At 40.5% G+C, this 27,289-nt stretch overlaps 1 protein-coding gene across 1 annotated transcript in view; it reads right to left on the reverse strand.

Annotated features, from left to right (window-relative positions):
• LOC106591674 (ephrin type-A receptor 4a) overlaps positions 1 to 27,289 on the reverse strand; it is a gene marked incomplete at its 5' end in the record, with an annotated part of 69,918 nt that overhangs the window by 40,302 nt on the left and 2,327 nt on the right. Inside the window, 5 exons of the mRNA XM_045714015.1 lie at positions 21,540 to 21,727; positions 22,927 to 23,076; positions 23,582 to 23,791; positions 24,208 to 24,269; positions 25,463 to 25,648. Of these exons, the coding sequence (XP_045569971.1) occupies positions 21,540 to 21,727; positions 22,927 to 23,076; positions 23,582 to 23,791; positions 24,208 to 24,269; positions 25,463 to 25,648 (796 nt within the window). The remainder of the gene's footprint in view (positions 1 to 21,539; positions 21,728 to 22,926; positions 23,077 to 23,581; positions 23,792 to 24,207; positions 24,270 to 25,462; positions 25,649 to 27,289) is intronic.

Below are 27,289 nucleotides of genomic sequence, written 5' to 3' on the forward strand. Positions count from 1 at the left end.
ATATGACCAGGATGGGTTGATAATATAACCAGGATGGGTGGATATGACAAGGATGGGTTGATAATATGACCAGGATGGGTTGATAATATGACCAGGATGGGTTGATAATATGACCAGGATGGGTTGATAATATGACCAGGATGGATTAATAATATGACCAGGATGGGTTGATAATATAACCAGAACAGGTTGATAATATGACCAGGATGGGTTGATAATATGACCAGGACAGGTTGATAATATAACCAGGATGGGTTGATATGACAAGGATGGGTTGATAATATGACCAGGATGGGTTGATATGACAAGGATGGGTTGATAATATGACCAGAACAGGTTGATAATATGACCAGGATGGGTTGATAATATAACCAGGACGGGTTGATAATATGACCAGGATGGGCTGTTAATATAACCAGGATGGGTTGATAATATGACCAGGATGGGTTGATAATATGACCAGGATGGGTTGATAATATAACCAGAACAGGTTGATAATATGACCAGGATGGGTTGATAATATAACCAGAACAGGTTGATAATATGACCAGGATGGGTTGATAAAATAACCAGAACATGTTGATAATATGACCAGGATGGGTTGATAATATAACCAGAACAGGTTGATAATATGACCAGGATGGGTTGATAATATAACCAGAACAGGTTGATAATATGACCAGGATGGGTTGATAATATGACAAGGATGGGCTGTTAATATAACCAGGATGGGTTGATATGACAAGGATGGGTTGATAATATGACCAGGATGGGTTGATAATATGACCAGGATGGGTTGATAATATGACCAGGACGGGTTGATAATATAACCAGGATGGGTTGATAATATGACCAGAACGGGTTGATAATATGACCAGGATGGGTTGATAATATAACCAGGACAGGTTGATAATATGACCAGGATGGGTTGATAATATGACCAGGATGGGTTGATATGACAAGGATGGGTTGATAATATGACCAGGATGGGTTGATAATATAACCAGGATGGGTTGATAATATAACCAGGACGGGTTGATAATATGACCAGGATGGGTTGATAATATGACCAGGATGGGTTGATAATATAACCAGGATGGGTTAATAATATGACCAGGATGGGTTGATAATATAACCAGAACAGGTTGATAATATGACCAGGATGGGTTGATAATATGACCAGGATGGGTTGTTAATATAACCAGGATGGGTTGATATGACATGGGTTGATAATATGACCAGGATGGGTTGATAATATGACCAGAAGATGGGTTGATAATATGACCAGGATGGGTTGATAATATAACCAGAACAGGTTGATAATATGACCAGGATGGGTTGATAATATAACCAGAACAGGTTGATAATATGACCAGGATGGGTTGATAATATGACAAGGATGGGCTGTTAATATAACCAGGATGGGTTGATATGACAAGGATGGGTTGATAATATGACCAGGATGGGTTGATAATATGACCAGGATGGGTTGATAATATGACCAGGACAGGTTGATAATATAACCAGGATGGGTTGATAATATGACCAGGATGGGTTGATAATATGACCAGGATGGGTTGATAATATAACCAGAACAGGTTGATAATATGACCAGGATGGGTTGATAATATGACCAGGATGGGTTGATATGACCAGGATGGGTTGATAATATAACCAGGATGGATTAATAATATGACCAGGATGGGTTGATAATATAACCAGAACAGGTTGATAATATAACCAGAACAGGTTGATAATATGACCAGGATGGGTTGATAATATGACAAGGATGGGCTGTTAATATAACCAGGATGGGTTGATATGACAAGGATGGGTTGATAATATGACCAGGATGGGTTGATAATATGACCAGGATGGGTTGATAATATGACCAGGACAGGTTGAAATATGACCAGGATGGGTTGATAATATGACCAGGATGGGTTGATAATATGACCAGGATGGGTTGATAATATAACCAGAACAGGTTGATAATATGACCAGGATGGGTTGATAATATGACCAGGATGGGTTGATAATATGACCAGGATGGGTTGATATGACAAGGATGGGTTGATAATATAACCAGGATGGATTAATAATATGACCAGGATGGGTTGATAATATAACCAGAACAGGTTGATAATATGACCAGGATGGGTTGATAATATAACAGAACAGGTTGATAATATGACCAGGATGGGTTGATAATATGACCAGGATGGGTTGATAATATGACCAGGATGGGTTGATAATATAACCAGGACGGGTTGATAATATGACCAGGATGGGCTGTTAATATAACCAGGATGGGTTGATAATATGACCAGGATGGGTTGATAATATGACCAGGATGGGTTGATAATATAACCAGAACAGGTTGATAATATGACCAGGATGGGTTGATAATATAACCAGAACAGGTTGATAATATGACCAGGATGGGTTGATAAAATAACCAGAACATGTTGATAATATGACCAGGATGGGTTGATAATATAACCAGAACAGGTTGATAATATGACCAGGATGGGTTGATAATATAACCAGAACAGGTTGATAATATGACCAGGATGGGTTGATAATATGACAAGGATGGGCTGTTAATATAACCAGGATGGGTTGATATGACAAGGATGGGTTGATAATATGACCAGGATGGGTTGATAATATGACCAGGATGGGTTGATAATATGACCAGGACAGGTTGATAATATAACCAGGATGGGTTGATAATATGACCAGGATGGGTTGATAATATGACCAGGATGGGTTGATAATATGACCAGGACAGGTTGATAATATAACCAGGATGGGTTGATAATATGACCAGGATGGGTTGATAATATGACCAGGATGGGTTGATAATATAACCAGAACAGGTTGATAATATGACCAGGATGGGTTGATAATATGACAAGGATGGGCTGTTAATATAACCAGGATGGGTTGATATGACAAGGATGGGTTGATAATATGACCAGGATGGGTTGATAATATGACCAGGATGGGTTGATAATATGACCAGGACAGGTTGATAATATAACCAGGATGGGTTGATAATATGACCAGGATGGGTTGATAATATGACCAGGATGGGTTGATAATATGACCAGGATGGGTTGATAATATAACCAGGATGGATTAATAATATGACCAGGATGGGTTGATAATATAACAGAACAGGTTGATAATATGACCAGGATGGGTTGATAATATGACCAGGATGGGTTGATAATATGACCAGGATGGGTTGATAATATAACCAGGACGGGTTGATAATATGACCAGGATGGGCTGTTAATATAACCAGGATGGGTTGATAATATGACCAGGATGGGTTGATAATATGACCAGGATGGGTTGATAATATAACCAGAACAGGTTGATAATATGACCAGGATGGGTTGATAATATAACCAGAACAGGTTGATAATATGACCAGGATGGGTTGATAATATGACAAGGATGGGCTGTTAATATAACCAGGATGGGTTGATATGACAAGGATGGGTTGATAATATGACCAGGATGGGTTGATAATATGACCAGGATGGGTTGATAATATGACCAGGACAGGTTGATAATATAACCAGGATGGGTTGATAATATGACCAGGATGGGTTGATAATATGACCAGGATGGGTTGATAATATAACCAGAACAGGTTGATAATATGACCAGGATGGGTTGATAATATGACCAGGATGGGCTGTTAATATAACCAGGATGGGTTGATATGACAAGGATGGGTTGATAATATGACCAGGATGGGTTGATAATATGACCAGGATGGGTTGATAATATAACCAGGACGGGTTGATAATATGACCAGGATGGGTTGATAATATGACCAGGATGGGCTGTTAATATAACCAGGATGGGTTGATATGACAAGGATGGGTTGATAATATGACCAGGATGGGTTGATAATATGACCAGGATGGGTTGATAATATGACCAGGACAGGTTGATAATATAACCAGGATGGGTTGATAATATGACCAGGATGGGTTGATAATATGACCAGGATGGGTTGATAATATAACCAGAACAGGTTGATAATATGACCAGGATGGGTTGATAATATGACCAGGATGGGCTGTTAATATAACCAGGATGGGTTGATATGACAAGGATGGGTTGATAATATGACCAGGATGGGTTGATAATATGACCAGGATGGGTTGATAATATAACCAGAACAGGTTGATAATATGACCAGGATGGGTTGATAATATAACCAGAACAGGTTGATAATATGACCAGGATGGGTTGATAATATAACCAGAACAGGTTGATAATATGACCAGGATGGGTTGATAATATAACCAGGATGGGTTGATAAAATAACCAGGATGGGTTGATATGACAAGGATGGGTTGATAATATGACCAGGATGGGTTGATAATATGACCAGGATGGGTTGATAATATGACCAGGACAGGTTGATAATATAACCAGGATGGGTTGATAATATGACCAGGATGGGTTGATAATATGACCAGGATGGGTTGATAATATGACCAGGATGGGTTGATAATATAACCAGGATGGATTAATAATATGACCAGGATGGGTTGATAATAACAGAACAGGTTGATAATATGACCAGGATGGGTTGATAATATGACCAGGATGGGTTGATAATATGACCAGGATGGGTTGATAATATGACCAGGATGGGTTGATAATATAACCAGGATGGGTTGATAAAATAACCAGGATGGGTTGATAAAATGACCAGGATGGGTTGATAATATGACCAGGATGGGTTGATAATATAACCAGGATGGATTAATAATATGACCAGGATGGGTTGATAATATAACCAGAACAGGTTGATAATATGACCAGGATGGGTTGATAATATGACCAGGATGGGCTGTTAATATAACCAGGATGGGTTGATATGACAAGGATGGGTTGATAATATGACCAGGATGGGTTGATAATATGACCAGGATGGGTTGATAATATAACCAGAACAGGTTGATAATATGACCAGGATGGGTTGATAATATAACCAGAACAGGTTGATATGACCAGGATGGGTTGATAATATAACCAGAACAGGTTGATAATATGACCAGGATGGGTTGATAATATGACAAGGATGGGCTGTTAATATAACCAGGATGGGTTGATATGACAAGGATGGGTTGATAATATGACCAGGATGGGTTGATAATATGACCAGGATGGGTTGATAATATAACCAGAACAGGTTGATAATATGACCAGGATGGGTTGATAATATAACCAGAACAGGTTGATAATATGACCAGGATGGGTTGATAATATAACCAGAAAAGGTTGATAATATGACCAGGATGGGTTGATAATATGACAAGGATGGGCTGTTAATATAACCAGGATGGGTTGATATGACAAGGATGGGTTGATAATATGACCAGGATGGGTTGATAATATGACCAGGATGGGTTGATAATATGACCAGGACAGGTTGATAATATAACCAGGATGGGTTGATAATATGACCAGGATGGGTTGATAATATGACCAGGATGGGTTGATAATATGACCAGGATGGGTTGATAATATGACCAGGATGGGTTGATAATATGACCAGGATGGGTTGATAATATAACCAGGATGGATTAATAATATGACCAGGATGGGTTGATAATATAACAGAACAGGTTGATAATATGACCAGGATGGGTTGATAATATGACCAGGATGGGTTGATAATATGACCAGGATGGGTTGATAATATGACCAGGATGGGTTGATAATATAACCAGGATGGGTTGATAAAATAACCAGGATGGGTTGATAAAATGACCAGGATGGGTTGATAATATGACCAGGATGGGTTGATAATATAACCAGGATGGATTAATAATATGACCAGGATGGGTTGATAATATGACCAGGATGGGTTGATAATATGACCAGGATGGGTTGATAATATGACCAGGATGGGTTGATAATATAACCAGGATGGATTAATAATATGACCAGGATGGGTTGATAATATAACAGAACAGGTTGATAATATGACCAGGATGGGTTGATAATATGACCAGGATGGGTTGATAATATGACCAGGATGGGTTGATAATATGACCAGGATGGGTTGATAATATAACCAGGATGGGTTGATAAAATAACCAGGATGGGTTGATAAAATGACCAGGATGGGTTGATAATATGACCAGGATGGGTTGATAATATAACCAGGATGGATTAATAATATGACCAGGATGGGTTGATAATATAACCAGAACATGTTGATAATATGACCAGGATGGGTTGATAATATGACCAGGATGGGCTGTTAATATAACCAGGATGGGTTGATATGACAAGGATGGGTTGATAATATGACCAGGATGGGTTGATAATATGACCAGGATGGGTTGATAATATGACCAGGACAGGTTGATAATATAACCAGGATGGGTTGATAATATGACCAGGATGGGTTGATAATATGACCAGGATGGGTTGATAATATAACCAGAACAGGTTGATAATATGACCAGGATGGGTTGATAATATGACCAGGATGGGTTGATAATATGACCAGGATGGGTTGATATGACAAGGATGGGTTGATAATATGACCAGGATGGGTTGATAATATAACCAGGATGGGTTGATAATATGACCAGGATGGGTTGATAATATGACCAGGATGGGTTGATATGACAAGGATGGGTTGATAATATGACCAGGATGGGTTGATAATATAACCAGGATGGGTTGATAAAATAACCAGGATGGGTTGATAATATGACCAGGATGGGTTGATAATATAACCAGGATGGATTAATAATATGACCAGGATGGGTTGATAATATAACCAGAACATGTTGATAATATGACCAGGATGGGTTGATAATATGACCAGGATGGGTTGATAATATAACCAGAACAGGTTGATAATATGACCAGGATGGGTTGATAATATGACAAGGATGGGCTGTTAATATAACCAGGATGGGTTGATATGACAAGGATGGGTTGATAATATGACCAGGATGGGCTGTTAATATAACCAGGATGGGTTGATATGACAAGGATGGGTTGATAATATGACCAGGATGGGTTGATAATATGACCAGGATGGGTTGATAATATAACCAGAACAGGTTGATAATATGACCAGGATGGGTTGATAATATAACCAGAACAGGTTGATAATATGACCAGGATGGGTTGATAATATAACCAGAACAGGTTGATAATATGACCAGGATGGGTTGATAATATGACAAGGATGGGCTGTTAATATAACCAGGATGGGTTGATATGACAAGGATGGGTTGATAATATGACCAGGATGGGTTGATAATATGACCAGGATGGGTTGATAATATGACCAGGACAGGTTGATAATATAACCAGGATGGGTTGATAATATGACCAGGATGGGTTGATAATATGACCAGGATGGGTTGATAATATGACCAGGATGGGTTGATAATATAACCAGGATGGATTAATAATATGACCAGGATGGGTTGATAATATAACAGAACAGGTTGATAATATGACCAGGATGGGTTGATAATATGACCAGGATGGGTTGATAATATGACCAGGATGGGTTGATAATATGACCAGGATGGGTTGATAATATAACCAGGATGGGTTGATAAAATAACCAGGATGGGTTGATAAAATGACCAGGATGGGTTGATAATATGACCAGGATGGGTTGATAATATAACCAGGATGGATTAATAATATGACCAGGATGGGTTGATAATATAACCAGAACATGTTGATAATATGACCAGGATGGGTTGATAATATGACCAGGATGGGCTGTTAATATAACCAGGATGGGTTGATATGACAAGGATGGGTTGATAAAATAACCAGAACATGTTGATAATATGACCAGGATGGGTTGATAATATAACCAGAACAGGTTGATAATATGACCAGGATGGGTTGATAATATAACCAGAACAGGTTGATAATATGACCAGGATGGGTTGATAATATGACAAGGATGGGCTGTTAATATAACCAGGATGGGTTGATATGACAAGGATGGGTTGATAATATGACCAGGATGGGTTGATAATATGACCAGGATGGGTTGATAATATGACCAGGATGGGTTGATAATATGACCAGGATGGGTTGATAATATGACCAGGATGGGTTGATAATATGACCAGGACAGGTTGATAATATGACCAGGATGGGTTGATAATATGACCAGGATGGGTTGATAATATGACCAGGATGGGTTGATAATATAACCAGAACAGGTTGATAATATGACCAGGATGGGTTGATAATATGACAAGGATGGGCTGTTAATATAACCAGGATGGGTTGATATGACAAGGATGGGTTGATAATATGACCAGGATGGGTTGATAATATGACCAGGATGGGTTGATAATATGACCAGGACGGGTTGATAATATAACCAGGATGGGTTGATAATATGACCAGGATGGGTTGATAATATGACCAGGATGGGTTGATAATATGACCAGGATGGGTTGATAATATAACCAGGATGGATTAATAATATGACCAGGATGGGTTGATAATATAACAGAACAGGTTGATAATATGACCAGGATGGGTTGATAATATGACCAGGATGGGTTGATAATATGACCAGGATGGGTTGATAATATAACCAGGACGGGTTGATAATATGACCAGGATGGGCTGTTAATATAACCAGGATGGGTTGATAATATGACCAGGATGGGTTGATAATATGACCAGGATGGGTTGATAATATAACCAGAACAGGTTGATAATATGACCAGGATGGGTTGATAATATAACCAGAACAGGTTGATAATATGACCAGGATGGGTTGATAAAATAACCAGAACATGTTGATAATATGACCAGGATGGGTTGATAATATAACCAGAACAGGTTGATAATATGACCAGGATGGGTTGATAATATAACCAGAACAGGTTGATAATATGACCAGGATGGGTTGATAATATAACCAGGATGGGTTGATATGACAAGGATGGGTTGATAATATGACCAGGATGGGTTGATATGACAAGGATGGGTTGATAATATGACCAGGATGGGTTGATAATATAACCAGGATGGGTTGATAATATAACCAGGATGGGTTGATAATATGACCAGGATGGGTTGATAATATGACCAGAACAGGTTGATAATATGACCAGGATGGGTTGATAATATGACAAGGATGGGCTGTTAATATAACCAGGATGGGTTGATATGACAAGGATGGGTTGATAATATGACCAGGATGGGTTGATAATATGACCAGGATGGGTTGATAATATGACCAGGACAGGTTGATAATATAACCAGGATGGGTTGATAATATGACCAGGATGGGTTGATAATATGACCAGGATGGGTTGATAATATGACCAGGATGGGTTGATAATATAACCAGGATGGATTAATAATATGACCAGGATGGGTTGATAATATAACAGAACAGGTTGATAATATGACCAGGATGGGTTGATAATATGACCAGGATGGGTTGATAATATGACCAGGATGGGTTGATAATATGACCAGGATGGGTTGATAATATAACCAGGATGGGTTGATAAAATAACCAGGATGGGTTGATAAAATGACCAGGATGGGTTGATAATATGACCAGGATGGGTTGATAATATAACCAGGATGGATTAATAATATGACCAGGATGGGTTGATAATATAACCAGAACATGTTGATAATATGACCAGGATGGGTTGATAATATGACCAGGATGGGCTGTTAATATAACCAGGATGGGTTGATATGACAAGGATGGGTTGATAATATGACCAGGATGGGTTGATAATATGACCAGGATGGGTTGATAATATAACCAGGATGGGTTGATAATATGACCAGGATGGGTTGATAATATGACCAGGATGGGTTGATAATATGACCAGGATGGGTTGATAATATGACAAGGATGGGTTGATAATATGACCAGGATGGGTTGATAATATAACCAGGATGGGTTGATAAAATAACCAGGATGGGTTGATAAAATGACCAGGATGGGTTGATAATATAACCAGGATGGATTAATAATATGACCAGGATGGGTTGATAATATAACCAGAACATGTTGATAATATGACCAGGATGGGTTGATAATATGACCAGGATGGGTTGATAATATAACCAGAACAGGTTGATAATATGACCAGGATGGGTTGATAATATGACAAGGATGGGCTGTTAATATAACCAGGATGGGTTGATATGACAAGGATGGGTTGATAATATGACCAGGATGGGTTGATAATATGACCAGGACAGGTTGATAATATAACCAGGATGGGTTGATAATATGACCAGGATGGGTTGATAATATGACCAGGATGGGTTGATAATATAACCAGAACAGGTTGATAATATGACCAGGATGGGTTGATAATATGACCAGGATGGGTTGATAATATGACCAGGATGGGTTGATATGACAAGGATGGGTTGATAATATGACCAGGATGGGTTGATAATATAACCAGGATGGGTTGATAAAATAACCAGGATGGGTTGATAAAATGACCAGGATGGGTTGATAATATAACCAGGATGGGTTAATAATATGACAAGGATGGGTTGATAATATAACCAGAACATGTTGATAATATGACCAGGATGGGTTGATAATATGACCAGGATGGGCTGTTAATATAACCAGGATGGGTTGATATGACAAGGATGGGTTGATAATATGACCAGGATGGGTTGATATGACAAGGATGGGTTGATAATATGACCAGGATGGGTTGATAATATGACCAGGATGGGTTGATAATATGACCAGGATGGGCTGTTAATATAACCAGGATGGGTTGATATGACAAGGATGGGTTGATAATATGACCAGGATGGGTTGATAATATGACCAGGATGGGTTGATAATATGACCAGGACAGGTTGATAATATAACCAGGATGGGTTGATAATATGACCAGGATGGGTTGATAATATGACCAGGATGGGTTGATAATATAACCAGAACAGGTTGATAATATGACCAGGATGGGTTGATAATATGACCAGGATGGGTTGATAATATGACCAGGATGGGTTGATATGACAAGGATGGGTTGATAATATGACCAGGATGGGTTGATAATATAACCAGGATGGGTTGATAAAATAACCAGGATGGGTTGATAAAATGACCAGGATGGGTTGATAATATAACCAGGATGGATTAATAATATGACAAGGATGGGTTGATAATATAACCAGAACATGTTGATAATATGACCAGGATGGGTTGATAATATGACCAGGATGGGCTGTTAATATAACCAGGATGGGTTGATATGACAAGGATGGGTTGATAATATGACCAGGATGGGTTGATATGACAAGGATGGGTTGATAATATGACCAGGATGGGTTGATAATATGACCAGGATGGGTTGATAATATGACCAGGATGGGTTGATAATATAACCAGAACAGGTTGATAATATGACCAGGATGGGTTGATATGACAAGGATGGGTTGATAATATGACCAGGATGGGTTGATAATATAACCAGGATGGGTTGATAATATAACCAGGATGGGTTGATAAAATGACCAGGATGGGTTGATAATATGACCAGGATGGGTTGATAATATAACCAGGATGGATTAATAATATGACCAGGATGGGTTGATAATATAACCAGAACATGTTGATAATATGACCAGGATGGGTTGATAATATGACCAGGATGGGCTGTTAATATAACCAGGATGGGTTGATATGACAAGGATGGGTTGATAATATAACCAGAACAGGTTGATAATATGACCAGGATGGGTTGATAATATGACCAGGATGGGTTGATAATATAACCAGAACAGGTTGATAATATGACCAGGATGGGTTGATAATATAACCAGAACAGGTTGATAATATGACCAGGATGGGTTGATAATATGACCAGGATGGGCTGTTAATATAACCAGGATGGGTTGATATGACAAGGATGGGTTGATAATATGACCAGGATGGGTTGTAATATGACAAGGATGGGTTGATAATATGACCAGGATGGGTTGATAATATGACCAGGATGGGTTGATAATATGACCAGGATGGGTTGATAATATAACCAGAACAGGTTGATAATATGACCAGGATGGGTTGAAATATGACAAGGATGGGTTGATAATATGACCAGGATGGGTTGATAATATAACCAGGATGGGTTGATAATATGACCAGGATGGGTTGATAATATAACCAGGATGGGTTGATAATATGACCAGGATGGGTTGATAATATGACCAGGATGGGTTGATAATATAACCAGGATGGATTGATAATATGACCAGGATGGGTTGATAATATAACCAGAACATGTTGATAATATGACCAGGATGGGTTGATAATATGACCAGGATGGGCTGTTAATATAACCAGGATGGGTTGATATGACAAGGATGGGTTGATAATATAACCAGAACAGGTTGATAATATGACCAGGATGGGTTGATAATATGACCAGGATGGGTTGATAATATAACCAGAACAGGTTGATAATATGACCAGGATGGGTTGATAATATAACCAGAACAGGTTGATAATATGACCAGGATGGGTTGATAATATGACCAGGATGGGTTGATAATATGACCAGGATGGGTTGATATGACAAGGATGGGTTGATAATATGACCAGGATGGGTTGATAATATAACCAGGATGGGTTGATAAAATAACCAGGATGGGTTGATAAAATGACCAGGATGGGTTGATAATATAACCAGGATGGATTAATAATATGACCAGGATGGGTTGATAATATAACCAGAACATGTTGATAATATGACCAGGATGGGTTGATAATATGACCAGGATGGGTTGATAATATAACCAGAACAGGTTGATAATATGACCAGGATGGGTTGATAATATGACAAGGATGGGCTGTTAATATAACCAGGATGGGTTGACATGACAAGGATGGGTTGATAATATGACCAGGATGGGCTGTTAATATAACCAGGATGGGTTGATATGACAAGGATGGGTTGATAATATGACCAGGATGGGTTGATAATATGACCAGGATGGGTTGATAATATAACCAGAACAGGTTGATAATATGACCAGGATGGGTTGATAATATGACAAGGATGGGCTGTTAATATAACCAGGATGGGTTGATATGACAAGGATGGGTTGATAATATGACCAGGATGGGCTGTTAATATAACCAGGATGGGTTGATATGACAAGGATGGGTTGATAATATGACCAGGATGGGTTGATAATATGACCAGGATGGGTTGATAATATAACCAGAACAGGTTGATAATATGACCAGGATGGGTTGATAATATAACCAGAACAGGTTGATAATATGACCAGGATGGGTTGATAATATAACCAGAACAGGTTGATAATATGACCAGGATGGGTTGATAATATGACAAGGATGGGCTGTTAATATAACCAGGATGGGTTGATATGACAAGGATGGGTTGATAATATGACCAGGATGGGTTGATAATATGACCAGGATGGGTTGATAATATGACCAGGACAGGTTGATAATAAAACCAGGATGGGTTGATAATATGACCAGGATGGGTTGATAATATGACCAGGATGGGTTGATAATATGACCAGGATGGGTTGATAATATAACCAGGATGGATTAATAATATGACCAGGATGGGTTGATAATATAACAGAACAGGTTGATAATATGACCAGGATGGGTTGATAATATGACCAGGATGGGTTGATAATATGACCAGGATGGGTTGATAATATGACAAGGATGGGTTGATAATATGACCAGGATGGGTTGATAAAATAACCAGGATGGGTTGATAAAATGACCAGGATGGGTTGATAAAATGACCAGGATGGGTTGATAATATAACCAGGATGGATTAATAATATGACCAGGATGGGTTGATAATATAACCAGAACATGTTGATAATATGACCAGGATGGGTTGATAATATGACCAGGATGGGCTGTTAATATAACCAGGATGGGTTGATATGACAAGGATGGGTTGATAATATGACCAGGACAGGTTGATAATATAACCAGGATGGGTTGATAATATGACCAGGATGGGTTGATAATATGACCAGGATGGGTTGATAATATGACCAGGATGGGTTGATAATATGACCAGGATGGGTTGATAATATGACCAGGATGGGTTGATAATATAACCAGGATGGGTTGATAATATGACCAGGATGGGTTGATAATATAACAGAACAGGTTGATAATATGACCAGGATGGGTTGATAATATAACAAGGACAGGTTGATAATATGACCAGGATGGGTTGATAATATGACCAGGATGGGTTGATAATATAACCAGGATGGGTTGATAAAATAACCAGGATGGGTTGATAAAATGACCAGGATGGGTTGATAATATGACCAGGATGGGTTGATAATATAACCAGGATGGATTAATAATATGACCAGGATGGGTTGATAATATAACCAGAACATGTTGATAATATGACCAGGATGGGTTGATAATATGACCAGGATGGGCTGTTAATATAACCAGGATGGGTTGATATGACAAGGATGGGTTGATAATATGACCAGGATGGGTTGATAATATGACCAGGATGGGTTGATAATATGACCAGGACAGGTTGATAATATAACCAGGATGGGTTGATAATATGACCAGGATGGGTTGATAATATGACCAGGATGGGTTGATAATATAACAAGAACAGGTTGATAATATGACCAGGATGGGTTGATAATATGACCAGGATGGGTTGATAATATGACCAGGATGGGTTGATATGACAAGGATGGGTTGATAATATGACCAGGATGGGTTGATAATATAACCAGGATGGGTTGATAAAATAACCAGGATGGGTTGATAAAATGACCAGGATGGGTTGATAATATAACCAGGATGGATTAATAATATGACCAGGATGGGTTGATAATATAACCAGAACAGGTTGATAATATGACCAGGATGGGTTGATAATATGACCAGGATGGGTTGATAATATAACCAGAACAGGTTGATAATATGACCAGGATGGGTTGATAATATGACAAGGATGGGCTGTTAATATAACCAGGATGGGTTGATATGACAAGGATGGGTTGATAATATGACCAGGATGGGTTGATAATATGACCAGGACAGGTTGATAATATAACCAGGATGGGTTGATAATATGACCAGGATGGGTTGATAATATGACCAGGATGGGTTGATAATATAACCAGAACAGGTTGATAATATGACCAGGATGGGTTGATAATATGACCAGGATGGGTTGATAATATGACCAGGATGGGTTGATATGACAAGGATGGGTTGATAATATGACCAGGATGGGTTGATAATATAACCAGGATGGGTTGATAAAATAACCAGGATGGGTTGATAAAATGACCAGGATGGGTTGATAATATGACCAGGATGGATTAATAATATGACCAGGATGGGTTGATAATATAACCAGAACAGGTTGATAATATGACCAGGATGGGTTGATAATATGACCAGGATGGGCTGTTAATATAACCAGGATGGGTTGATATGACAAGGATGGGTTGATAATATGACCAGGATGGGTTGATATGACAAGGATGGGTTGATAATATGACCAGGATGGGTTGATAATATGACCAGGATGGGTTGATAATATGACCAGGATGGGTTGATAATATGACCAGGATGGATTAATAATATGACCAGGATGGGTTGATAATATAACCAGAACAGGTTGATAATATGACCAGGATGGGTTGATATGACAAGGATGGGTTGATAATATGACCAGAACAGGTTGATAATATGACCAGGATGGGTTGATAATATAACCAGGACGGGTTGATAATATGACCAGGATGGGCTGTTAATATAACCAGGATGGGTTGATAATATGACCAGGATGGGTTGATAATATGACCAGGATGGGTTGATAATATAACCAGAACAGGTTGATAATATGACCAGGATGGGTTGATAATATAACCAGAACAGGTTGATAATATGACCAGGATGGGTTGATAAAATAACCAGAACATGTTGATAATATGACCAGGATGGGTTGATAATATAACCAGGATGGGTTGATAATATGACCAGGATGGGCTGTTAATATAACCAGGATGGGTTGATATGACAAGGATGGGTTGATAATATGACCAGGATGGGTTGATAATATGACCAGGATGGGTTGATATGACAAGGATGGGTTGATAATATGACCAGGATGGGTTGATAATATGACCAGGATGGGTTGATAATATGACCTGGATGGGTTGATAATATGACCAGGATGGGTTGATAATATGACCAGGATGGATTAATAATATGACCAGGATGGGTTGATAATATAACCAGAACAGGTTGATAATATGACCAGGATGGGTTGATAATATAACCAGAACAGGTTGATAATATGACCAGGATGGGTTGATAATATAACCAGAACAGGTTGATAATATGACCAGGATGGGTTGATAATATAACCAGAACAGGTTGATAATATGACCAGGATGGGTTGATAATATGACCAGGATGGGTTGATAATATGACCAGGATGGGCTGTTAATATAACCAGGATGGGTTGATATGACCAGGATGGGTTGATAATATAACCAGGATGGGTTGATATGACAAGGATGGGTTGATATGACAAGGATGGGTTGATAATATGACCAGGATGGGTTGATATGACAAGGATGGGTTGATAATATGACCAGGATGGGTTGATAATATAACCAGAACAGGTTGATAATATGACCAGGATGGGTTGATAATATAACCAGAACAGGTTGATAGTATGACCAGGATGGGTTGATATGACCAGGATGGGTTGATAATATAACCAGAACAGGTTGATAATATGACCAGGATGGGTTGATAATATAACCAGAAAAGGTTGATAATATGACCAGGATGGGTTGATAATATAACCAGAACAGGTTGATAATATGACCAGGATGGGTTCATAATATGACCAGGATGGGTTGATAATATGACCAGGATGGGTTGATAATATAACCAGGATGGGTTGATATGACCAGGATGGGTTGATAATATAACCAGGATGGATTAATAATATGACCAGGATGGGCTGTTAATATAACCAGGATGGGTTGATAATATAACCAGGATGGATTAATAATATGACCAGGATGGGTTGATAATATGACCAGGATGGGCTGTTAATATAACCAGGATGCGTTGATATGACCAGGATGGGTTGATAATATAACCAGGATGGATTAATAATATGACCAGGATGGGTTGATAATATAACCAGAACAGGTTGATAATATGACCAGGATGGGTTGATAATATGACCAGGATGAGTTGATAATATAACCAGGATGGGTTGATAATATGACCAGGATGGGCTGTTAATATAACCAGGATGGGTTGATATGACAAGGATGGGTTGATAATATGACCAGGATGGGTTGATAATATGACCAGGATGGGTTGATAATATAACCAGAACAGGTTGATAATATGACCAGGATGGGTTGATAATATAACCAAAACAGGTTGATAATATGACCAGGATGGGTTGATAATATGACCAGGATGGGTTGATAATATAACTAGGATGGGTTGATATGACAAGGATGGGTTGATAATATGACCAGGATGGGTTGATAATATGACCAGGATGGGTTGATAATATGACCAGGATGGGTTGATAATATAACCAGGATGGGTTGATATGACAAGGATGGGTTGATAATATGACCAGGATGGGTTGATAATATGACCAGGATGGGTTGATAATATAACCAGAACAGGTTGATAATATGACCAGGATGGGCTGTTAATATAACCAGGATGGGTTGATAATATAACCAGAACAGTTTGATAATATGACCAGGATGGGTTGATAATATAACCAGAACAGGTTGATAATATGATCAGGATGGGTTGATAATATAACCAGAACAGGTTGATAATATGACCAGGATGGGTTGATAATATGACGAGGATGGGTTGATAATATAACCAGGATGGGTTGATAATATGACCAGGATGGGTTGATAATATAACCAGAATAGGTTGATAATATGACCAGAATAGGTTGATAATATGACCAGGATGGGTTGATAATATGACCAGGATGGGTTGATATGACAAGGATGGGTTGATAATATGACCAGGATGGGTTGATATAACCAGGATGGGCTGATAATATGACCAGGATGGGTTGTTAATATGACCAGGATGGGCTGATAATATGACCAGGATGGGTTGTTAATATGACCAGGATGGGTTGATAATATACCAGGATGGGTTGATAATATGACCAGGATGGATTAATAATGTGACCAAGATGGGTTTATAATATCACCAGGATGGGTTGATAATATGACCAGGATGGGTTGATATAACCAGGATGGGCTGATAATATGACCAGGATGGGTTGTTAATATGACCATGATGGGTTGATAATATAACCAGGATGGGTTGATAATATGACCAGGATGGATTAATAATGTGACCAAGATGGGTTTATAATTTCACCAGGATGGGTTGATAATATAACCAGGATGGATTAATAATATGACCAGAATAGGTTGATAATATGACCAGGATGGGTTGATAATATGACCAGGATGGGTTGATAATATAACCAGGATGGGTTGATAATATAACCAGAATAGGTTGATAATATGACCAGGATGGGTTGATAATATGACCAGGATGGGTTGTTAATATAATCAGGATGGGTTGATAATATTACCAGTATGGGTTGTGGGGCGGCAGGGTAGCCTAGTGGTTAGAGCGTTGGGCTAGTAACCGAAAGGTTGCAAGTTCAAATCCCCGAGCTGACAAGGTACAGATCTGTTGTTCTGCCCCTGAACAAGGCAGTTAACCCACTGTTCCTAGGCCGTCGTTGAAAAGAAGAATTTGTTCATAACTGACTAGTTAAATAAAGGTAAAATAAAAAAATATGACCAGGATGGGTTGATAACATGACCAGGATTGTGCCTTTGGCTTCTGGACAACGAAAGAAAGTTGATATGAAAACCAGTAGAACTGTCACGCCCTTGGTTCTCTATGGTGTTTAGGTCAAAGCATGACTAGGGGGGTGTTCTAGTCATTCTATTTCTATGTTGGTGGTTTTGTATGGTTCCCAATTAGAGGCAGCTGGTAATTGTTGCCTCTAATTGGGGATCATATTTACGAAGCCCTTTCTCCCACCTGCATTTGTGGGCTATTGTTTTGTGTATGTGCTTGTTGCGCCAGTTAAGTCACGTTTCGTTGTTTGGTTATTGTTTTTGTGGCAGTTTCACTGTATATTAAAGATGTGGAACTCAACTCACGCTGCGTCTTGGTCTGTCCTTCATCACGACCGTGACGAGAACAGGAGAGAAATGCTGGTTTATACCACGAGGAAGTCTTTACATAATAACTACCTCTATGTTTCTATGGATTGATATTGGCCAGGCTACTCTGAAGCTAGACATGCCTTATTAATTGAACTGAAGTATAAATGTTTTCAAGGTTTCAAACAATTATACTGCCTCAAGATCCCATTACAGCCTACGCACACGAATGGCGAATGGGAAGCGCCCTTTAATTCCCAGTTGAGAAATACAAACTACTGGCTCTTTTCAACTCGCGGTTGTATTTAGAAAGGTTATTTGTTGACCAATGACTGGGCTGACCAATGACTGGGCTGACCAGAGACTGGGCCGACCAATGACTGGGCCGACCAGTGACTGGGCCGACCAGTGACTGGGCCGACCAATGACTGGGCCGACCAATGACTGGGCTCTAACTAGACGTTGTACTGTATTCTGTTCCTCTAACTTGACTATGTACTGTATTCTGCTCCTCTAACTAGACTATGTACTGTATTCTGTTCCTCTAACTTGACTATGTACTGTATTCTGTTCCTCTAACTAGACTATGTACTGTATTCTGCTCCTCTAACTAGACTATGTACTGTATTCTGCTCCTCTAACTAGACTATGTACTGTATTCTGTTCCTCTAACTAGACTATGTACTGTATTCTGCTCCTCTAACTAGACTATGTACTGTATTCTGCTCCTCTAACTAGACTGTGTACTGTATTCTGCTCCTCTAACTAGACTATGTACTGTATTCTGTGCCTGTTCTGTTCCTCTAACTAGACTATGTACTGCATTCTGTTCCTCTAACTAGACTATGTACTGTATTCTGTTCCTCTAAATAGACTATGTACTGTATTCTGCTCCTCTAACTAGACTATTTACTGTATTATGTTCCTCTAACTAGACTATTTACTGTATTATGTTCCTCTAACTAGACTTTGTACTGTATTCTGTTCCTCTAACTAGACTATGTACTGTATTCTGCTCCTCTAACTAGACTATGTACTGTATTCTGTTCCTCTGTCTAGACTATGTACTGTATTCTGTTCCTCTAACTAGACTATGTACTGTATTCTGTTCCTCTAACTAGACTATGTACTGTATTCTGTTCCTCTAACTAGACTATGTACTGTATTCTGCTCCTCTAGCTAGACTGTGTACTGTATTCTGCTCCTCTAACTAGACTATGTACTGTACTCTGTGCCTGTTCTGTTCCTCTAACTAGACTATGTACTGCATTCTGTTCCTCTAACTAGACTATGTACTGTATTCTGTTCCTCTAACTAGACTATGTACTGTATTCTGTTCCTCTGTCTAGACTATGTACTGTATTCTGTTCCTCTAACTAGACTATGTACTGTATTCTGTTCCTCTAACTAGACTATGTACTGTATTCTGCTCCTCTAACTAGACTATGTACTGTATTCTGCTCCTCTAACTAGACTATGTACTGTATTCTGTTCCTCTAACTAGACTATGTACTGTATTATGTTCCTCTCTTCATGACATCTAACAGACATTATATTCCAGTAATTATGCAAATTAACCTATAGACCGATAAACATGAGCGCTGAAACGTATTTCCGGCGTCTAACCGGTTACCGGTTAACCGTTAACATCCCCGCAGTAGATACAATTCAACAGCACTTAATGTCCATGGAAACTGAAATGTAGATGGGAGGTTTACCCCTGGATGTTGTCTGTGGATTTTGGGTGATTGGTTGTTCTTATCTGTGTACACGGTCCACTAGTGATAGCTGACTACTGGGCTTAGGGTTGGGGTCAAGGGTCAGGGTCAGAGGTTAGGATCAGGGTCAGAGGTTAGGGTCAGGGATCAGGGGATCAGGGTCAGAGGTTAGGGTCAGGGTTTAGGGTCAAGGGTTAGTGGTCAGAAGTTAGGGGTAAGGGTTAGGCTCAGCTGTCAGGGTTGGGGTCAGAAGTTAGGGTCAGGGATCAGGGTCAGAGGTCAGGGATCAGGGTTAGAAGTTAGCGGTTGGGGTTTAGGGTCAGGGTTTAGGGTCAGGTGTTAGGGTCAAGGGTTAGGGGTTAGGGTCAGAGGTTAGGGTCAAGGGTTAGGGTCAGAGGTTAGGGTCAAGGGTTAGGGGTAAGGTTCAGAGGTTAGGGTCAAGGGTCAAGGGTTAGGGTCAGAGGTTAGGGTCAAGGTTAGGGTAATATGTTAGGAGTCAGGGTTTACCTGTTGTCCACCAGTGTCAGTAGACTAGTGGGGTTCCTGATGAGTTTATCCAGGAAGGAGACCACGCTGTTGAAGTGAGGTCTCTGACCTCTCTCCTTCTGCCAACAGTGGAGCATCAACTGGTGGAGAACCCCAGGACAGCCCATGGGGACAGGGAGACGGTATCCCTCCTGTATAGACAGGATCACCTGTAATATAGAACCACAGGACAGCCCATGGGGACAGGGAGACGTTATCCCTCCTCTATAGACAGGATCACCTGTAATATAGAACCACAGGACAGCCCATGGGGACAGGGAGACGGTATCCCTCCTCTATAGACAGGATTACCTGTACTATAGAACCACAGGACAGCCCATGGGGACAGGGAGACGGTATCCCTCCTCTATAGACAGGATCATCTGTAATATAGAACCACAGAACAGCCCATGGGGACAGAGAGACGGTATCTCTCCTCTATAGACAGGATCACCTGTAATATAGAACCACAGGACAGTCCATGGGGACAGGGAGACGGTACCCCTCCTCTATAGACAGGATCACCTGTAATATAGAACCACAGGACAGCCCATGGGGACAGAGAGACGGTACCCCTCCTCTATAGACAGGATCACCTGTAATATAGAACCACAGGACAGTCCATGGGGACAAAGAGACGGTATCCCTCCTCTATAGACAGGATCACCTGTAATATAGAACCACAGGACAGTCCATGGGGACAGGGAGACGGTATCCCTCCTCTATAGACCGGATCACCTGTAATATAGAACCACAGGACAGCCCATGGGGACAGGGAGACTTCCACCTAGCCTATCAGAGAGCAAGATAGATCTATTATCATAACGCTAAAACCTGTTCCTCTCAGAGGGACGAGGGGTCCATTTGGGATTTGGCCATAGAACACCATAACTCCCATCCTGATTGGACAAGAGGGAATAACAGAACATTAGAACTCCCATCCTGATTGGACAAGAGGGAATAACAGAACATTATAACTCACATCCTGATTGGACAAGAGGGAATAACAGAACATTATAACTCACATCCTGATTGGACAAGAGGGAATAACAGAACATTATAACTCACATCCTGATTGGACAAGAGGGAATAACAGAACATTATAACTCACATCCTGATTGGACAAGAGGGAATAACAGAACATTAGAACTCCCATCCTGATTGGACAAGAGGGAATAACAGAACATTAGAACTCATATCCTGATTGGACAAGAGGGAATAACAGAACATTAGAAATCACATCCTGATTGGACAAGAGGGAATAACAGAACATTAGAACTCATATCCTGATTCGACAAGAGGGAATAACAGAACATTAGAAATCACATCCTGATTGGACAAGAGGGAATAACAGAACATTATAACTTACATCCTGATTGGACATCTCCCAGTAAGGTCTCTCCCCGTACGACATCACTTCCCACATGACGATGCCGTAGCTCCAGACGTCGGAGGCTGAAGAGAACTTCCTGTAGGTGATGGCCTCGGGAGCTGTCCAACGGATCGGGATCTTACCCCCCTGGACGGAGGACAGAAATAAAACCTGGGTCACGTCTCAAACAGCAACTATACAGAGCACTTCTATTAACCAGGGCCCTATGGACTGAAGTTAAACACCTATATAGTACACTTCTATTAACCAGGACCCTATGGACTGAAGTTAAACACCTATATAGTACACTTCTATTAACCAGGGCCCTATGGACTGAAGTTAAACACCTATATAGTACACTTCTATTAACCAGGACCCTATGGACTGAAGTTAAACACCTATATAGTACACTTCTATTAACCAGGACCCTATGGACTGAAGTTAAACACCTATATAGTACACTTCTATTAACCAGGGCCCTATGGACTGAAGTTAAACACCTATATAATACACTTCTATTAACCAGGGCCCTATGGACTGAAGTTAAAGCCCTATATAGTACAGTTCTATTAACCAAGTCACACACCTTACACACACACACACACACACACACACACACACACACACACACACACACACACACACTCCTTACCATGGTGTTATATGCAGGCTCAGGGTGGTCCTCTAGGACTCTGGACAGGCCGAAGTCAGACACCTTACACACCAGACCCTCATCTACCAGGATGTTGCGTGCGGCCAGGTCACGGTGCACGTAGCCCATGTCAGACAGGTAGGTCATCCCTGACGCCACGCCATGCAGCATCCCCACCAACTGGACCACTGTGAAGTGGCCATCATGATGCTGGAGGGAGGGAGGGAGAGAGGACAAACTTCATACATGACATAGAGTATCATGCTGCTGGAGAGGGAGAGAGAGAGAAAGAGCGAGACAGAGAGAGAGAGAGAAAGAAAGAGAGAGAAAGAAAGAGAGAGAGAGAGACAGAGAGATAGAGAGAGAGAGAGGGAGAGAGAGAGAGAGGGAGAGAGAGAGACAGAGAGAGAGACAGAGAGAGAGAGAGAGAGAGGGGACAAACTTCCTACATGACATAGAGTATCATGCTGCTGGAGAGAGGGGGAGAGAGAGAGAGAGAGAGAGACAGAGAGAGAGAGAGAGAGAGAGAGAGAGAGAGAGAGAGACAGAGACAGAGAGAGAGAGAGAGAAAGGACAAACTTCCTACATAACATAGAGTAATCAATTTATATAGGAGTCACTCTCACCCTCAGAAAAGAGTCCAGGGATCCATTCTCCATGTATTCCACCACAATCATCACAGGTCTGCCTGGTGAAAAAGAAAAACACAATCATTACTTAAAAGAGAATGCAAACGTCCGCCTTGAATATTATTCATGTTCTGGTTAAAAAAGGCACTAATGATTTATGCTATACAACGTTTGACATGTTTGAACGAACGTAAATATTTTTTTTCCCCTCGTTCATGACGAGAAGTCCGGCTGGCATGGATCATGTGCTAACAACACGGAGCTTTTTGGACATAAATTATGAGCTTTTTCGAACAAAACTACATTTGTTATGGACCTGGGATTCCTGGAAGTGACATCTGATGAAGAGAATCAAAGGTAATGGATTATTTACATAGTATTTTCGATTTTAGATCTCTCCAACATGGCGGTTAGTCTGTATCGCAAAGCGTATTTTTCTGGGCGCAGTGCTCAGATTATTGCAAAGTGTGATTTCCCAGTAAGGTTATTTTTAAATCTGGCAATCCGGTTGCGTTCAAGAGATGTAAATCTATAATTCTTTGAATGACAATATAATATTTTACCAATGTTTTCGAATAGTAATTATTTAATTTGTTGTGCTGCTTGACTGGCGGTTATTGGAGGGAAACGATTTCCTCAACATCAACGCCATAGTAAAACGCTGTTTTTGGATATAAATATGAACTTGATAGAACAAAAAATGCATGCATTGTCTAACATAATGTCCTAGGAGTGTCATCTGATGGAGATTGTCAAAGGTTAGTGCATCATTTTAGCTGGTTTTCTGCTTTTGGTGACGCCTTTCTTTGAATTGACAAAACATTACACACAGCTATTGTCAATGTACTCTCCTAAGATAATCTAACTTTATGCTTTTGCCTTAAAGCCTTTTTGAAATCGGACAACGTGGTTAGATTAAGGAGATGTTTCTTTCAAAGGGTGTAAGATAGTTGTATGTTTGAGAAATTTGAATTATGACATTTAATTGTTTTCAAATTTGGCGGTCTTGATATTTCACCTGTTGTTGATTGGGTGTACCAGGGGTGGGACGCTTGCGTCCCACATAGCCCATAGAGGTTAACCCGTCTGAAACCGCCTCTGAAAAAGAACTTAATCATTTAAAATCAAAAAACGTTAATTACGGTGTTCCACAAGGCTCAGTGCTGGACCCACACTACAGTTTACTTTAACGGAGCTTGTTATTTCTCCCATGTTCTAGACTACGCTGATCCAGACAGAAGGATTCTCTTACTCTTGGTGACCACTCCTTCCAGCCGTATGATGTTGGGGTCGTCAAACTGTCCCATGATGGAGGCCTCTCTGAGGAAGTCTCTTCTCTGGCGCTCCACGTAGCCCCCCTTAAGGGTCTTAATGGCCACCGGGATCTCCTTCTCACCTGGGGTACGTAGACGCCCACTGCACACCTCCCCAAACTCACCTGGAAGAGGACAGGTACACACACACACACACACACACACACACACACACACACACACACACACACACACACACACCAACATGTGAGTCATTTAGCAGACTCTTATCCAGGGCCACTTACAGCCAGTGCATTAATCAAACTATAAGGTTTAGTAGGAGAAATCAACCAACCACATATCAGTTATAGGAAGTAAACCTTTATTTTGAAAATCAGTCAGTCGACACACCAAGCATGAGCAAGCAGAACCTCATTGATTTAGGCCAAGTCACTGTCTATAGTGCCGAAGTTAGACTGAAGACAGTCCAGTTGGAAGATTCCCCCTGCTGGTGAAGCTCACCAATGATCTGAGTGCTGAATCTACTACTTTCACCACACAGTGATGACTAGCTACACGTAGACACAGTGATGACTAGCTACACGTAGACACAGTGATGACTAGCTACACGTAGACACAGTGATGACTAGCTACACGTAGACACAGTGATGACTAGCTACACGTAGACACAGTGATGACTAGCTACACGTAGACACAGTGATGACTAGCTACACGTAGACACAGTGACCAGCAGATGGCAGTCACGTTACTGAAAACTCCAGGATTGGGACTGGGGGGAAACCCTCACTAACATTCCACTGCTGGGGGGTAACCCTCACTGCTGGGGGAAACCCTCACTGCTGGGGGTAACCCTCAATAACATTCCACTGCTGGGGGAAACCCTCACTAACATTCCACTGCTGGGGGGTAACCCTCACTGATGGGGGAAACCCTCACTGCTGGGGGTGACCCTCAATAACATTCCACTGCTGGGGGAAACCCTCACTGCTGGGGGAAACCCTCAATGACATTCCACTGCTGGGGGAAACCCTCAATGACATTCCACTGCTGGGGGAAACCCTCAGTAACATTCCACTGCTGGGGGGAAACCCTCACTGCTGGGGGAAACCCTCAATAACATTCCACTGCTGGGGGAAACCCTCACTGCTGGGGGAAACCCTCAATAACATTCCACTGCTGGGGGAAACCCACAATGACATTCCACTGCTGGGGGAAACCCTCAATAACATTGCACTGCTGGGGGAAACCCTCACTGCTGGGGGAAACCCTCACTGCTGAGGGAAACCCTCAATAACATTCCACTGCTGGGGGAAACCCTCAATAACATTCCACTGCTGGGGGAAACCCTCAATGACATTCCACTGCTGGGGGAAACCCTCACTGCTGGGGGAAACCCTCAATAACATTCCACTGCTGAGGGAAACCCTCAATGACATTCCACTGCTGAGGGAAAGCCTCCGTTTTTAAAAATTATTTTACCTTTATTTAGCTAGTCAGTTAACCTGTCAAGGTGTAGGGGGCAGTATTTTCACGGCCGGATGAAAAACGTACCCAAACTAAACTGGTTACTACTATGGCCCAGAAACTAGAATATGCATATTATTAGTAAATTTGGATAGAAAACACTTTGAAGTTTCTAAAACTGTTTGAATGGTGTCTGTGAGTATAACAGAACTCATATGGCAGGCAAAAACCTGAGAAAAATTCAACCAGGAAGTGGAAGATCTGAGAATTGTAGTTCTTCTTTCTAATCCCTATCGAAACTACAGTGTCTGTGGGGTCACGTTGCACTTCCTAAGGCTTCC

Source organism: Salmo salar, unplaced genomic scaffold (genome assembly GCF_905237065.1).
Source record: "Salmo salar unplaced genomic scaffold, Ssal_v3.1, whole genome shotgun sequence".
Taxonomy (NCBI): Eukaryota; Metazoa; Chordata; class Actinopteri; order Salmoniformes; family Salmonidae; genus Salmo; species Salmo salar.